Below are 16188 nucleotides of genomic sequence, written 5' to 3'. Positions count from 1 at the left end.
GTGGGGGTGGGGGTGGTGTTGTTCCCCCCCCCCCCGGGGGGGCCCCCGGGGGGGGGGGCGCGGGAGGGGGGGGGGGGGGGGCGCCCCCCCCCCCCCCCCCCCCCCCCCCCCCCCCCGCCAACCCCCTCAGCAGCCAGGAGCCCAGCCCCTACGATGAAAGCGAAGTGCACGACTCCTTCCACCAGCTCATCCAAGAACAGAGCCAGTGGGCGGCCCAGGAGGGGCTGGAGCTGCAGCAGAGGGAGCAGGAGGCCACAGGTAAGCCCAGGCCTGGATGCTGGGCAGTGTGGACCAATACTTGGGTGCCCCAGCCCCTCAGGACAGGTCTCCCAGCTCTGCAGGCCTGGGATGGGGTGGGAGATACTGTGGCCAACAGCATCTCCAGGACCCCGGCGAGTCTTTCTTGCTTTGTAGGGAGTGGCCAGCAGACGCTCCGGTGGCCCGAGGGCACCCAGAGCACGGCCACACTCCGCATCCTGGCCAGCATGCCTAGCCGCACCATTGGTGAGTGGGGGCCCCGGCCCGAGTTGACCCCAGCCCCTGGGGCTGGGCTTCCCGCCAGCCATCTCCCTGGGTAGCGGCTGCTCCCGTAGCTCAGAGCCAGGCCCAGGGCGGGCTCCTAGCCCACCCCATCTGTCGCTTGGAGGCCCAGCACAGCCCCATGTGGCCCTCTTTGGGTTCTAAAAATGATTCCAGAGTCGTCACGGGGTAAAAATAGGCTTTCGGAACACAGTGGTGCCCGAAGTCTTTGTTGAAGGGATTTTCCTGGGTCCTGGGAAGGGATGAGGCCTGTGGTGAGCCCTTCCTGGAGGGAGGGAGGCCGGGCCTTGCCTGGCCTGGCCCTGCCTAGCTGCCTCCGTAGGCCGCAGCCGAGGCGCCATCATCTCCCAGTACTACAGCCGCACCGTGCAGCTTCGGCGCAGGAGCAGCCGGCCCCTGCTTGGGAACTTCGTCCTCTCTGCCCGGCCCAGCCTCCGCCTGTACGACCTGGAGCTGGACCCCACAGCCCGGGAGGAGGAGGGTGAGTGGGCATTGGAGCCCCCGTCCCAGGCGGACACCGGCCTGAGGTGGGGTGCAGGAGGCTAGCGTGGCCGGGGCGGGGGCTGGGGTGCCGCAGAGCCAGAGGTCCCTCTCCTATCCCTTAGCCGCTGCCTGATGGCTCCCCCGTCCCTCTGCAGGGACCCACGGGGACAGGGAAGTGGGGGTAAGCGTCTTGGAGTGCTTGGCAGGTTGTGGCCCTGGGCCCCGAGTTGGGGACTGTAGGGGAATCAGGCCCCTCTGCTCTGTGAGCTCCCTGCTTGTCGCAGCGGCTGACTGAAGCAAACACATGGATTGGTGATTCAAGCTCAAATAAGGGCACCAAGGTGTCTCGGGACAGTGCCGCAGGGACGCACAGGCCTGTCCAGGGTCCTGGCTGCAGGCGGCAGGGAGGGGCACTTGAGGATGGGCAGACCTGTCTCTTCCTCTCACAGAGAAGCAGAGCCTCCTGGTGAAGGAGCTCCAGAGCCTGGCGGTGGCACAGCGGGACCACATGCTCCGAGGGATGCCCTTGAGCCTGGCTGAGAAACGCAGCCTGCGGTGAGCAGCCCCGCCCCTGACCCCGTCCCTGTTCTGCACCCCCAGACCCACTTCCTCAGCTGGGCTGGGTGGTGGGGGAGAAGGGGCTAAGCCGGTGGGTGACTGGTCTCCAGGAAGGAGAGAGTCAGGCCCCTCATTGGTCCAGGCACTTATGGCTGCCTCTGTCCCCAGAGAGAAGAGCAGGACCCCGAGGGGGAAGTGGAGGGGCCAGCAGGGCAGCGGCGGGGTCTGCTCCTGCTGTGGCCGGCTCAGATATGCCTGCGTGCTGGTAGGGGCCCCTGGTCTGCCCTGGGGCTGGGGCGGCCTCGGTGCCTCCAACGGCCTCACCCTCACGGCCTCTCTGCCTGTGCCCGCAGGCCTTGCACAGCCTGGGGCTGGCGCTGCTCTCCGGCCTGCAGGCCCTGACGCCATGGCGCTATGCCCTGAAGCGCATCGGGGGCCAGTTCGGCTCCAGCGTGCTCTCCTACTTCCTCTTCCTCAAGACCCTGCTGGCTTTCAACGCCCTCCTGCAGCTGCTGCTGGTGGCCTTCATCGTGGGCCCGCAGGTCGCCTTCCCGCCTGCCCTGCCGGGCCCTGCCCCCATCTGCACAGGCCTGGAGCTCCTCACAGGCTCGGTGAGGAAGCCCTAGGTCTGGGGTACAGGGGGGTGCCTGTCTTTTGCTGCTCTGGCACCATGTCCCCTTCTTGTCCCAGCTTCCCTGGGCCCCCAACCCTTGGCCCGCTGTGACTACAGGTGGCCACAGCCAGCTCCCTGCCTCCCCCTCAATGCCCCTTGATGCCCATCATGCTGGGGTTCCCATGGGGCTGGGAGACCCAAGATTGCTGTGGCCATGGGCCCTCCCTGTTTCCCTCTCGGCCCCTGCCTGGCCGCCTCCTGCTCTGCCTCTGTGGCTGTCAGGCCTGAGGGTGGGGTGCGGTGTGGGGAGAACCCTGACTCACTGGCTCTCCCTGTGGCAGGGTTGCTTCACCCACACCGTCATGTTCTACGGCCACTACAGTAATGCCACGCTGAACCAGCCGTGTGGCAGCCCCCTGGACGGCAGCCAGTGCACACCCAGGGCGGGCGGCCTGCCCTACAACATGCCCCTGGCCTACCTCTACACTGTGGGTGCAGGCTTCTTCATCACCTGCATCACCCTGGTGTACAGGTAACGTCTCCATCTCATGACCTGGGCTCCGAGCTCCGCTCATCCATCCATTCATCCTTTCACCCATTCGTTGATTCTTCCCTCTTTCCTTTCTTCCTTCTATCCATCTACCTGTCTGCTTTCATCTACTCACCTATCCGACTATCCACCCATCCATCCACCCACCCACCCATCCACCCACCCACCCATCCACCCACTCACCCATCCACCCACTCACCCACTCAATTCACCCATCCATTCATCCATCCACCCACCCATCCACCCATTCACCCACCCATCCACCCATTCATCCATTCACCTACCTATCCACCCATTCACCGACCTATCCATCCATTCACCCATCCACCCACTCATCCACCCATTCATCCACCCACTCATCCACCTATTCATCCATCTACCCACCCATTCACCCATCCACCCACCCACCCACCCACCCATCCACCCATTCATCCATCCACCCACCCACCCACCCACCCACTCACCCACTCAATTCACCCACCCATTCATCCATCCACCCATTCATCCATTCACCTACCTATCCACCCATTCACCAACCTATCCATCCATTCACCCATCCACCCGCTCATCCACCCGTTCATCCACCCACTCATCCACCTATTCATCCATCTACCCACCCATTCACCCATCCACCCACCCATTCACCCATCCACCCACCCACCCATCCACCCATCCACCCATCCACCCATTCATCCATTCATCCATTCATACACCTATGCATCCATTCACCCATCCACCCACCCATCCACCCATTCATCCATCTACTCACCCATCCACCCAATTTACCCACCCATCCACCTACTCAATTTACCCACCCATCCACCCATTCATCCATCCACCCACCCACCCATCCGCCCACCCATTCATCCACCCACCCATTCATCCACCCATCTACCCACACATCTACTTATCTACCCACCCATTCATCCACCCATCTACCCACACATCTACTTATCTACCCACCCATTCATCCACCCATCTACCTACACATTTATTCACCCACCCACCCATGCATCTACATATTGCATAAACATTCTCTGTGCTCAGCTCAGGGCAGGATGGTAAATGTCCTAGCGGGGTTTGCTGTCTCTGGGAGAAGATGAACCACTGAATGGGCTGGGACAATCCAGGAGGCTTAGCAGTGTTTTCCCGGTGTTATGGGAGCACTGGGGAAGGAGTCAGGCTGCTTCCCAGGGGAGGCGGCACTTGTCCTGAGAGGGGAAGGTTAGATAAGAGTGGGGATTCATAAGGAAGCAGGGAAGATGTTTTGGTCATTGGGACCAGCAGTGCAAAGGCCCTGAGGTGAGCCCAGCATCTTCTGGTCCGTGTCTCGCCGGGAGGCCACCGGCCAAGTCGGTGGTGAACGCAGCCCTGCCCCCTCTTCTAGGCAGATGTGGCTGGTGTAGAGGGCTGGTGGCAGGGCAGGGGCATGGCAGGAGGCCCAGCCAGGCCCCAGATGGCTCCTGAGTGGGTGGTGGGGTCTGGCTGCCAAGAGCATCCGGTCTGCCTTCTCCCCTTGGCCTCTGCCCCTCAGCTTGTCGGTTCCATGTCTGTGTCTGCTTCTCCCCAGCATGGCTCACTCTTTCGGGGAGAGCTACCGGGTGGGGAGCACCTCTGGCATCCACGCCATCACCGTCTTCTGCTCCTGGGACTATAAGGTGATGCAGAAGCGGGCCTCCCGCCTCCAGCAGGACAACATCCGCACCCGGCTGAAGGTGAGTGGCCCTGGAGCACCACGCTGACCTGCCCAGTTCCCTGCAGGCCTGGCCCTGGCTCCACTTAGGACCATGTGGCCAGAACCATGGTCTAGAGGGAGGACCGTCTGTCCGTGAGCTGAACTCGGGGCGCTGGGCAGGCGGTGATGGGGCAGGCCCTGAGGTTTTCGCCGGTACACACCCCTCAGTTAGAGGCTGCCTCTGTTGTCTGCTAGCGGGTAGTAGCACCATGGCCCAGTGAGCACCCGGGAGCCTGCTCTGAGGCCTCAGGCCCCAGCTGACACCTGCTCCCTGGCTGGCGTTAGCTTGGTGGCCACAGAAGCCCAGTGGGTGAGGACTGTCATTTTTTCTGTGGCTCAGTGAGGAGACTCAGGCGTAGAGGCCAAGGCCCTTGCAGAGGTTGTGGGGCCAGGAGGCTGCAGAGCTGGGCCTCGCGGAACATTCTCTGCCTTTCTGGGGTTCCGTGCTTCAAGGAACTCAGAGCTGTGACCTGTCATGAGCCATTTCATGGGGGGCTTCTGGTCACTGGGGGCCACCCACATCCACAGGGAACAGGAAAGGACCTCTGAGCAAGGCCCCAGCCCCAGCCCCAGCCCCAGCCCCAGCCCCAGCCCCAGCGGGCAGGGCTGGGGAAGCAGCTAGAGAGGGGTTGAGGCAGGCCTCGGAAGTGAATGCTGGCCCAGGCACAGGGACCTCTCGGCAGGGGACTGGGTCCTCTCTGGAGGGAGGGCCCTCAGCAGATGAAAAGGCAGGTGGGGCATGGGGGACTGACCCTCTGTCCTGGTTCAAGCCTCCTGGTGTGTCTCATGTGTGTTGTGTGCCTTGTGCTGTATCTGCACATCTGCACGTGTCCGTGCTCTGGTGTGGGTGACGGGGACATGGTGCCGCCTACAGGAGCTGCTGGCTGAGTGGCAGCTGCGGCAGAGCCCCAGGAGCGTGTGCGGGAGGCTGTGGCAGGCGGCCGCGCTGGGGCTTGCATGGCTGCTGTGTCTGGGGACCGCGCTGGGCTGCGCTGTGGCCATCCACGTCTTCTCAGAGTTCTTGATCCAGGTGCGGGGATGGGGGGGAGCCTGGCCCTTGTTTGGAACGTGTCCCCAGTGACTCTGGGCACCTGCCCCCTGGGGAGGCAGCCTTGCCTCTCCTCCTCCACCCAGCCAGCCCAGGGTGCCATGTACGCTGTGCCCTGTGCTGGGGCTCCCTCCCAGCCCCACTTCTCGCCCCTTTTCCTATCTCACGGCTTTTTTTTTTTTTTCGGTTTCTGGTTTCTTTTCCACTACCCGTGCCCCTCCCCGCTTCCTGTGTGGTTTGAACTTGAGGCCTGGGGAGGGCCAGATCTTGGAGGAGGGAGGTGCTGCCTGCCAGTTCTGCCCTGGGCCCCTCCCTGTAGCTGCCCCCTCCCACCATGAATGGGGGGCTTCCGTGACACCAATCCCTGCAGAGTCTGGAGGCTGCTGGCCAGGAGGCTGCGCTGCTGGTCCTGCCCCTGGTGGTTGGCCTTCTCAACCTGGGGGCCCCCTACCTGTGCCGTGTTCTGGCCGCCCTGGAGCCGCATGACTCCCCGGTACTGGAGGTGTACGTGGCCATCTGCAGGTGTGTGGCCGCGCATGAAAACATCATTTGGTGCTGGAGCTGATCCTGGTTGTTTAGCTCTGGGTGTATCCAAGCCTACTTAGGAAGAGGCCGGTGTGGCTGAGCCCCTGGTGGGGGCCCTGGGGTGCATCTTCTGTCCCCTGCACCCGCCCCTCAGTCTCTGCGCCCGCCCCTCAGTCTCTGCACCCGCCCCTCAGTCTCTGCGCCCTGCCCCTCAGTCTCTGCACCCTGCCCCTCCTCAGTCTCTGCACCCGCCCCTCGGTCTCTGCACCCTGCCCCTCGGTCTCTGCACCCTGCCCCTCGGTCTCTGCACCCTGCCCCTCGGTCTCTGCACCCGCCCCTCAGTCTCTGCACCCTCTGCAGGAATCTCATCCTCAAGCTGGCCATCCTGGGGACACTGTGCTACCACTGGCTGGGCCGCAGGGTGGCTGTCCTGCAGGGTCAGTGCTGGGAGGACTTCGTGGGCCAGGAGCTGTACCGGTTTCTGGTGATGGACTTCGTCCTCATGCTTCTGGACACACTTTTTGGGGAACTGGTGTGGAGGTGAGGAGGCCCTGGGTGGGCTGGGTGGGGAGCGTTCTCGCCTTAGTGGCTGGTACGCGTGGCTGGGAGGTTCTCAGGCCTGGACCTTTCACATCAGGGCCCTGTGTCTCCACCCATCAGAGGAAGACTCTGGAAATAGAACCCAACTCATGTTTAGATTGGAAAGGAAAACAGGTTTCAAAGGGACGTGTATGGCCAGGCGTGGTGGCTCACGCCTGTAATCCCAGCACTTTGGGAGGGTGAGGGGGGTGGATCACCTGAGGTCAGGAGTTTGAGACCAGTCTGGCCAACATGGCAAAACCCCGTCTCTACTAAAAACACGAAAATTAGCTGGGTGTCGGGGCACACACCAGTAGTCATAGCTACTCGGGAGGCTGAGGCATGAGAATTGCTTGAACCCGGGAAGCGGAGGTTGCAGTGAGCTGAGATTGTGCCTCTGCATTCCAGCCTGGGCGACAGAGCAAGACTGTGTCATTAAAAAAAAAAAAAAAAAAAAAAAAGACATGTGTATGACACAACCTCAGTCTAGGATACAAAGGAAAAACAGGCAGCAGGGAATGGACAGCGGAGGAAGATTTAAAAAAGGTTCCAGGGATCCCGCTGGAACTTCAGCTGAGTTTTCCTCTTGGTGTTTTCTTCGAGAATATGTGAATTTAACAATAATAACAAGATTAAAAAAGTCAGTAGGAGAGCTGGTGTGGTGACTCACACCTGTAATCCCAGCACTTTGGGAGGCTGAAGTGGGAGGATCACTTAAGCCCAGGAGTTGGGACCAGCCTGGGCAACAGAGTGAGACCTCGTCTCTAAAAAAATAAAAATAAAAATAAATAAAAATTAGCTAGGCATGGTGGTGTGTGCCTGGAGTCCCAGCTACTCACGAGGCTGAGGTGGGAGGATCGCTTGATCCCAGAAGGTCAAGGCTGCAGTGAGCCACAATTGTGCCACTGCACTCCAGCCTGGACAACAGAGCCAGACCCTGTTTCAAAAAAGAAAAAATCATTTGGTGCTGGAGCTGATACTGCTTGTTTAACTCTGGGTGTATCTGAACCTACTTTGGAAGAGGCCGGTGTGACCAAGCCCTGGGTGGGGGCTCCAGGCTGGTGGCTGGCTGTCCTTGGCATTATCTGTGGAAGGGCCAGGATGTCACCTGGCTGGGGGGCGGGCGCCTCTGGGTGTGGGGACTCGGGCCGGCCTCCCTGGGCGTGGCTTTCCCGTCTAACTCTCCGGGGTCGTCCTCGGAGGCAGGATTATCTCCGAGAAGAAGCTGAAGAGGAGGCGGAAGCCGGAGTTTGACATCGCCCGGAATGTCCTGGAGCTGATTTACGGGCAGACTCTGACCTGGTGAGGGTCCTCTGCTTGCCTCTTGCTGTCTGGCCCCTCGGTCAGTGCCCCTTTCCCCCTGGGGTTCCTGCACCTGCCTCCCACTGGGGGCACAGCCGGGCCCAGCCGTGGACCCTGGAGCGATGCAGGCCCTGACCAGGACCTAGTTTTGGCCATTCTCACATGCCCTGCCCGTGGTCTGGAACCAGCCTGGTCTTAGGGAGGGGGAGGGCACCGGAGCAGCCCCTGAACTGCCACCCTTCCCCAGGCTGGGGGTGCTCTTCTCACCCCTCCTCCCCGCCGTGCAGATCATCAAGCTGCTGCTCGTCTTCTACGTCAAGAAGGTGAGGCTGCCAAGGCCTGGGGAGGGCTGGGCTGGCAGGGCGGCCTGGCAGTGGGGGCAGGACTCAGCTGGGCAGAGCCTGGGACACTGGAACCCTCCCCACTGGAGTGGAGTAGGGCTGCCCTGGCCTGTCCCTCAGCCCAAGGGACGGCTGACCCCTCCCGGCATCACTGTCTTTGGCAGGCCGGGAAGCATCGCTGGGTTCAGAGGTCATCACCAGGTGCCTGTGTGCACTTGGCCAGGGGTAGCGCCAGGGCTCTGGGAGACACTAAGCCTTGGGACGGCTGGGTCCCTGGAAAAGTGACCCTGGTACTCTGTCCGCAACTAGGTCATGCCCAGTGGCTGAGAACTGGGACCTCCCTTCCCATCCTGGCTCTTGTCTTTATTTTATTTTATTTTATATTTTATTTTATTTTATATTTTATTTTATTTTATGTTTGAGACAGAGTCTCACTTTGTTGCCCAGGCTGGAGTGCAGTGGTACGATCTCGGCTTACTGCAAGCTCCGTCTCCTGGGTTCATGCCATTCTCCCGCCTCAGCCTCCCAAGTAGCTGGGACTACAGGTGCCCGCCACCACATCCGGCTAATTTTTTTTGTATTTTTAGTAGAGACGGGGTTTCACTGTGTTAGCCAGGATGGTCTCGATCTCCTGACCTCGTGATCCGCCCACCTCAGCCTCCCAAAGTGCTGGGATTACAGGCGTGAGCTAGGATTACACTGCGCCTGGCCATCCTGGCTCCTGTCTTGTCTGGCCTTCTGTTTCCTCATCCATGCAATGGGGACCATGTTCCTGTGGGGACTGAGGGAGGTGGCGTGTACAGTGTTGTGTGCAGAGCCTGGCATGGCAGCGACCTTCAGCGGATGGAGGTGCTGTTGGCATCACCCCTTTGCGTGTGAGTGACCTGCAGGCCTCTGTCTTCCTCTGTAAATGAGTAGGCTGCAGGGAGCGGGGTCCTGTCCTGGGCCCTGCTTGCATGCACAGCTCTGGTCGCCCTTCCCTCTTGAGCTCCCCCAGGCCTTGGAGGGGTGCTGAGGGGTAGCAGGATGGTGGCAGAGCATAGCCTTTCCCCGCAGACCAGCCTTCTGGCCAACTGCCAGGCGCCGCGCCGGCCCTGGCTGGCCTCACACATGAGCACGGTCTTCCTCACGCTGCTCTGCTTCCCCGCCTTCCTGGGCGCTGCCATCTTCCTCTGCTACGCAGTCTGGCAGTGAGTAGAGGCGGGTGGAGGGGACCCTTCTGTGTCATCCTGGGTTGGGTAGTGGTGCCTGGGGGGCCCGAGACTTAGGGGTGAAGAGGACGGGCTGGGAGGGAGCCGGGTGTGCTGTTGCCCGGGCTAGAGGGTTCCTGGTCGGCCTCTTCCCCAGGGTGAAGCCCTCAAGCACCTGTGGCCCCTTCCGGACCCTGGACAGCATGTACGAGGCCGGCAGGGTGTGGGTGCGCTACCTGGAGGCGGCGGGCCCCAGGGTCTCCTGGCTGCCCTGGGTGCACCGGTACCTGGTGGAAAACACCTTCTTCGTCTTCCTGGTATCGGCCCTGCTGCTGTGAGTCCCACGGGCGGGGGGCGGCCCTGCTGCTGTGAGTCCCGCGGGCGGGGGGCGNGTGAGTCCCGCGGGCGGGGGGCGGCCCTGCTGCTGTGAGTCCCGCGGGCGGGGGGCGGCCCTGCTGCTGTGAGTCCCGCGGGCGGGGGGCGGCCCTGCTGCTGTGAGTCCCGTGGGCGGCCCTGGGGAGATAGCCCTCACTCCCTGCCTGACAGCCCCTCTCCCACAGGGCCGTGATCTACCTCAACATCCAGGTGGTGCGGGGCCAGCGGAGGGTCATCTGCCTGCTCAAGGAGCAGATCAGCAACGTGAGTGCCCGACCTGGGCTGCCCTCAGCCCCCGTCTTGATCGCCCGGGGGTGACGCTCCCCTCCACCCCTCTGTACATCCTCTCCTGTGGGTCTTGGCTGGTGAAAGGGTTTGTTTGCCAGACAAGTGACCCTGATCAATATGTGCACTTCAGATCAAGTGACGAAGCAGCTGTGAGACAGAGCCAGGCTCCTGATCCCCAGGGCCCCACTGGGACCGGGACTCTGGCGGGTGGGGTTGGTTTCAGCCCCCGGGGGTGGCCCCGCTGAGGGCTCAGACAATCTCTGTGAGGATTTCTGAGATCCCAGAAATGGCTTTTGGGTCCCTATGGACTCTTTACTCATTTTACAAATAGGGGGAGTAAGGTTGAGGGACAGTCAGTACTTAAAACTTTTTCTTTCTTTTTTTTTGGAGACAGAGTCTCGCTCTGTGGCCCAGGCTGGAGTGCTGTGGCGCAATCTCGGCTCACTGCTGCAAGCTCTGCCTCCTGGGCTCAAGCGTTTCTCCTGCCTCAGCCTCCCGAGTAGCTGGGACTACAGGCACCTGCTGCCACACCCAGCTAATTTTTTGTAATTTTAGTAGAGATGGGGTTTCACTGTGTTGCCCAGGCTGGTCTCCAGCTCCTGAGGCAGTCCGCCCACCTCAGCCTCCCAAAGTGCTAGGATTACAGGTGTGAGCCACCACACCTAGCCAAAACATTTTTATGAAGAAAACAATGTTTGGCTGGGTACAGTGGCTCACGCCTATAGTCCCAACACTTTGGGAGGCCAAGGTGGGAGGATGGCTGGTGCCCAGGAGCTCGAGACCAGCCTGGGCAACAGAGCTAAACCTCATCTCTGCAAAAATTTTAAAAGTTAGCTGGGCATGTTGGCGTGCACCTGTAGTCCCAGCTACTTGGGAGGCTGAGGCAAGAGATCGCTTGAGCCCGGGTTGAGGCTGCAGTGAGCTATGACTGTGCCACTGCACTCCAGCCTGGGGGACAGAGTGAGGTGATGAGGCCCTCATGCTGTGGCATGGGAGTGAGCTGCAGAAGGGGATCAGCCCCCATGCCCCACGGGCAGCCCCCGGGAGGAGTGTGCGCCCGGCAGCTGGCCCCCATGCCCACTCCCTCCGCCCAGGGGACCTTCTTGCCCACTGTGCAGCCACCAAGTTAGAGACAAGGCACTTTTCCCCCTGGACCACCCAGCCTGGCCTCTCCCCTGGGGAACAGCCCCCGCGAAGCAGGCCTTGTGTCTTTTCCAGGCTTGTATCCTGCTGCTGGGCTCTGCCCTCCCCCCAGGGTTCCCCGTCCCCTCCCATTGCAGTTTGTCCTCCTGCAGGTTTTTACTCTGGGGCTGGTGAGTGCCAGTGTCCTTAGGCATGCTCCACACCAGGGCTAGGGGGGTGCTTGTCGGGATCAGCGGCTCGTGTCTGCCAAGGCGAGGGCATGGTGGGGCGCAGCCCGTGGGCCTCAGCAGCCATGTGACCCTGCTGCTGGATAGTTGGTGCCAGGAGCCAGGGCTCCAGGCAGCTCGTCCCAGCTCGTCCCAAGCGCTCATGGGACGGCTCCCACGTTGCTTGGGTTGTAAACACTGCAGTACACACTGTCCCATCTCCTGCCTTTCCCGTTTCACCACACAGAGCTGAAAGCCGGGCATCTTGGCTGCAGTGGTTGTCTGGCCATAGATACTGGAAGTGGGAAGTGGCTCCTGCCCTACTGGGTGGCATTTCAGAGCCCCCAGGGGCCAGGTAGGGCCAGGTGCGTCCGGGCGGGGAATGCAGAATGGTGCTGGGAGAATCCCAGCTCTACCCACTGTTGCTCTGGGATGGGAAGGACCTTTCTCCAGGGGATGCTGGCTGTAGTGTCTACCCAAGGCGGAGCTCTGACCGCAGGCTTTGGGGCCGTCGGCCTGAGCTTTCCCCGAGCTGGTCGGCATGGCTCAAGCACACGGCCCCTCCACACTCATCAGCAACTCGATAGAAGCAACTTAGTTTGTTGCATAAGGGCCCATGGTCTCTTCTTAAAGGTATTCTAAGTGACCCTCCTAGGCTGAGCCAGGTTGCCAGGTGCCCAGAGCCAATCCGTGTGGCTCTTGACAGAACTCCTGTTCTCTTTGTGAAGGTTCCCGGCAGGGAATCCCGGTCTGACCCAAGCACTGATGCTCGGTTTCTGTGCAGCAGGTCCTTTGCTAAGTGCCCCCTCTGCTTGTCACATTTCATTGTCGAAAGAGCCCTGGGTCAGTCCAGTACTGGCCCCAAAGATGTCCCCGTCCTAAGACTGTATGGAGCCTGCGAATATGTTGTGTGGCTGGGGGAAGTAAGGTTGTGAAGGTAGCTGGCTTGGGATAGGAGATGGCCCTGGATTATCATGGTGACACAGCATGATCTCAGGGTCCTTCGAGATGAAAAACGGAGGCTGGAGTGTCAGGGTCAGAGTGGCGCCACGTGAGCGGAACTTGAGCGGCCATTGCTGGCTTTGAAGTGGAGGAAAGGGCTGAGAGCCAAGGAGTCCAGGGGCCTCTAGAAGCTGGAAAAGACGAGGAGGGGGGACTCTTCCCCCGAAGCCTCCAGGAGGAGCATAGCCCTGATGATGCTTGATTGGAGCCCAGTGAGACTCATTTTAGACTTCTCACCTCCAGAACTGAAAGTTGAGAAACTGGCGGTGTTTAAGCCACGAAGTTGACAGCTCGTTACAGCGGCAGCAGGAGACTCACGTAAACCCTGTGCCTTGTGTTATTATCCCCCTTTCCAGATGCTGCCACTGAGGTCAGAGAGTTAGTAACCCAAGGCAGAGCCAGTAAGTGGCAGGGCCGGTTTTACATTGAGTCAGGCCGGCTCTGGGCTGCTGATTATATTTCCCTTTTTACTTTGGCCACTAGGAAGCTTAGATCTACACATATGCCCACTTTCTGGCTCTTGGTTTTTCCTTGTCCTTGTTTGGTGGCCCTTTCACCTTTTACTTTTTCTTTTACCTTTTTGCTGCTTGTGATGTTGAATGCACCTCGTGAGTTTTCTCTCAAATGCACTTGGGAACAGGCTGGCTCTGGATGGGCTGATGGATGACTTCTCCCCTTTGTGTTCTGGCTTTTCTAGGAGGGGGAAGACAAAATCTTCTTAATCAACAAGCTTCACTCCATCTACGAGAGGAAGGAGAGGGAGGAGAGGAGCAGGTGAGGGTCTGTGGAGGGAGTGGGGACACTGAGCCCGGGGGGAGAGGGTCCAGGGCTGGACAGTGGGGCTGCCACTGGGGCTACACCACGACATTGCTGACACTTGATCGCTTTTGACCTACAAATATCCCCACCCCGGCGCTCACCTTCACTCTCTAGAGCCTTCTCTGGCCTCCGGAGCCTGACCATTTTGACAGGAACTTAAAATACATCTCAGGAGAAAGGCTGTGGGGCGCCTGGCCTGTCCCTCGCCGGGCCCTGGCTGTGCCCAGCCAGGTTGCAGGGATGTTGATGTTGACGGGGTCCCGTCAGTGACGTCTCTTTCTGGCAGGGTTGGGACAACCGAGGAGACTGCAGCACCCCCTGCCCTGCTCACAGATGAACGGGATGACTAGGGGGACGGCGATGGGCCTCACCGGCCCGCCCAGCACCCTGAGACCACACTGGTGCCTCCCAGTGACCCTGCTGGGACATCAGGACAAGGAAGACACTGTCTCGCCTCTCGAAAGCTGCAGCTGCACCTGGGCTGGAGCCAGAAGGGTGGGTGAATCTGGCTTGGGCATCCACAGTGAACTCTGCCCTGCCTGGGACTCTGTTTCTTCTGATTAAAGGGGTTTTGCAGATGGGCTTGTCCCTTGGGGCTCTGTGCCTGTGACTAGAGCCTGTGCCTGAGCACTGTGCCCAGGGCCTGTTCCTGCTGCCCTGGGGCCACCTCCAGGCTCCGTCCTGGGTCGTGGGAACCTCAGCTGGAGTGGGGGCGCCCTCTGCGGTCAAGCCCCAGATGGCAGGAACTGGACGGTGCCAGGGCTTGATCCGCTCACTGCCTTTGACCAGCCTGAACCTGCGCCCAGAAGGCTTACACCGCACAAGTGAGCCGAGCAGGCAAGAATCGTGACCAGAGCGATGCGCCAACCACCACTGGAGCAGTAGGCAAATGTAGAGAGGGACTTGGAGGGGAGACATATCAGTTGCAAATGAGCTGTGGGGACAGTTACCTCCCAGGCATAGGCAGCCAGGGCTTGGAGGCGCACAGGGCTTGGTGAGGCAGGGCTGGCCCCCTGCGTCTGGCTGCCAGCAGTTGGCTGGGGCATGGTGACCCTGGGTCTGACTGGGCTGAGTTTGAGGAGCCCGTGGGATACCGAAAACCCTAGGCTGTGGGGGGTGGGCACAGGGATTCGGAGACCAACCCATCATGACCCCAGTGCTCCAGGCCTGTAGGGACCAGCCCGTCATGACCCCAGTGCTCCAGGCCCGCGGGGACCGGCCCGTCACAGCCCCAGTGCTCCAGGCCCGCGGGGACCGGCCCGTCACGGCCCAGGGTTCATGTCTGAGGAGCTGCGCTTCGGATTGGGGGAATGAGCCCAGGTGGGGAAACAGTCGCAGAGTGATGGGCCCAGAAAAGGGTCAGACCCAGGTGGAGATGCCACTGGCTGTTATCAGACCCCGCGCTGGGTCTAGCCCACCCGGTTCCATGGGGATGCTCCTGTGCTCTGCAGACATCTGGGTGCTGCCACCGGGGCCCCACAGAGTTGGCCATCTGGGTGGATCTGAGCCAAGTGGTGCTTCTGGGCCTCAGCAAGTAGCTGGTGCTGATTCTGGGCGGCCGCCGGTAGCAGCGTCTTCAGGTGTGAGCGCTGCTGGGTGAGGCTGCGTGGGCAGTCCAGAAAGTGACTGATGGTCCACAGAGTGACTGACCTAGGGTTTCCGGCCCCCATCGGTGCAGATGCCGTCCTCCAAACCATCACGGTCCCTCTCTGGCTGGGGACGTATGCCTGCCACTGCTGGCTTGACAACATGATCATTGGTTGTGACCTGTTGAGCCCATCTTGCCAGCCTCACAAAGCACAGTACCAGCTGCTTATGGCAGGGAAGTGGAAGAACTTGCCCCAGATATTTCTGGAGAATTACCGTGTGTGCTAGTCAGTCGTTTGTGTCAACCAGGCCAGGCTGTGGGGCCCAGTGATCTCATCAACAGGAACCGAGGTGTTGCTGTGATCGTGTGCTGCTGGAATGTGGTGAACAACTACAGTCGATTACACCTAAAGATCATTCTTGAGAATGTGGGTGGGCCTCATCCCATCAGCTGAAAGCTTCAAGAGCGAAAACCCAGGTTTCCCACAGAGGGAATTCTGCCTTGAGACGGCGGCGTCCACTCCCACTGGATGTCCAGCCTGAGGCCCTACGGCTGGGTGAGCCTGTCCTCTCTATCTCCTATTGGTTCTGTCTGCGGACCCACCTTGTGGCCCCACCTTGTGGCCACAGACCCTCCAGCGAGGACTTCCTGTGTTTCTTCGGAGCAGCCCTTGTGTGCTGGAGGCCTGGGCTTCTGTGTGTCCTTGGGTGCCCTGGGGTGTGTTCTGTGACCCCCCAGCTCCTCGCCTCATGGGGCTGCTGTATCAAGTGACAGTTCGTGTGCTGTGTACCATGCCTGGCACCCGTTTGAGGTGTTTGCCCGACGAGAACAGCCTAAGACCTGGAAACTGCAAACTGTTGTTTGAGTGGATGGGAAGTTGGTGCTATTTCAGGCTGAATGACAAGACTCTGCGATGCCACTGCTTCTCAGCCTTGGCTGCACAACATAACCCACCAAAGAGGTTTTAAAAACGTTGGTACTTGCTGGAGGTGGTGGCGTGTGTCTGTAATTGCAGCTGCTCCAGAGGCTGAGGTGGAGGATTGCTTGAGCCCAAGAGTTTCGGTTTATTTGCTTTTTGAGAGAGTCTTGCTCTGTTGCCCAGGCTGGAGTGCAGTTCTACGATCTTGGCTCACTGCCTCAGCCTCCCAAGTAGCTGGGATTACAGACGCATGCCACCATATGGGGCTGATCTTTGTATTTTTTAGGAGAGATGGGGTTTTACCGTGATGGTCAGACTGGTCTCGATCTCCTGACCTCAAGTGATCTGCCTGCCTCAGCCTCCCAAAGTGCTGGGATTACAGTG

The 16188-nt window shown here is 60.4% G+C and overlaps 1 protein-coding gene across 1 annotated transcript in view; it reads left to right on the top strand.

The window, feature by feature from the left end:
• The window catches only part of TMC6 (transmembrane channel like 6), a 16070-nt gene extending 2191 nt beyond the window's left edge, over positions 1-13879 (top strand). Inside the window, exons 3-20 of the mRNA XM_025362589.1 lie at positions 134-258; positions 415-504; positions 863-1021; positions 1473-1578; positions 1750-1846; positions 1935-2192; positions 2536-2726; positions 4315-4459; positions 5354-5509; positions 5898-6049; positions 6413-6592; positions 7838-7933; positions 8181-8256; positions 9331-9464; positions 9622-9798; positions 10025-10103; positions 13176-13252; positions 13584-13879. Of these exons, the coding sequence (XP_025218374.1) occupies positions 134-258; positions 415-504; positions 863-1021; positions 1473-1578; positions 1750-1846; positions 1935-2192; positions 2536-2726; positions 4315-4459; positions 5354-5509; positions 5898-6049; positions 6413-6592; positions 7838-7933; positions 8181-8256; positions 9331-9464; positions 9622-9798; positions 10025-10103; positions 13176-13252; positions 13584-13647 (2362 nt within the window). The 3' untranslated portion in view covers positions 13648-13879. The remainder of the gene's footprint in view (positions 1-133; positions 259-414; positions 505-862; positions 1022-1472; positions 1579-1749; positions 1847-1934; positions 2193-2535; positions 2727-4314; positions 4460-5353; positions 5510-5897; positions 6050-6412; positions 6593-7837; positions 7934-8180; positions 8257-9330; positions 9465-9621; positions 9799-10024; positions 10104-13175; positions 13253-13583) is intronic.
• The last annotated feature ends 2309 nt before the right edge of the window (positions 13880-16188 follow it).

The sequence above is a fragment of the Theropithecus gelada genome, chromosome 16 (genome assembly GCF_003255815.1).
Source record: "Theropithecus gelada isolate Dixy chromosome 16, Tgel_1.0, whole genome shotgun sequence".
Lineage (NCBI taxonomy): Eukaryota > Metazoa > Chordata > Mammalia > Primates > Cercopithecidae > Theropithecus > Theropithecus gelada.
This window is presented reverse-complemented; position numbering and strand designations above follow the sequence as displayed.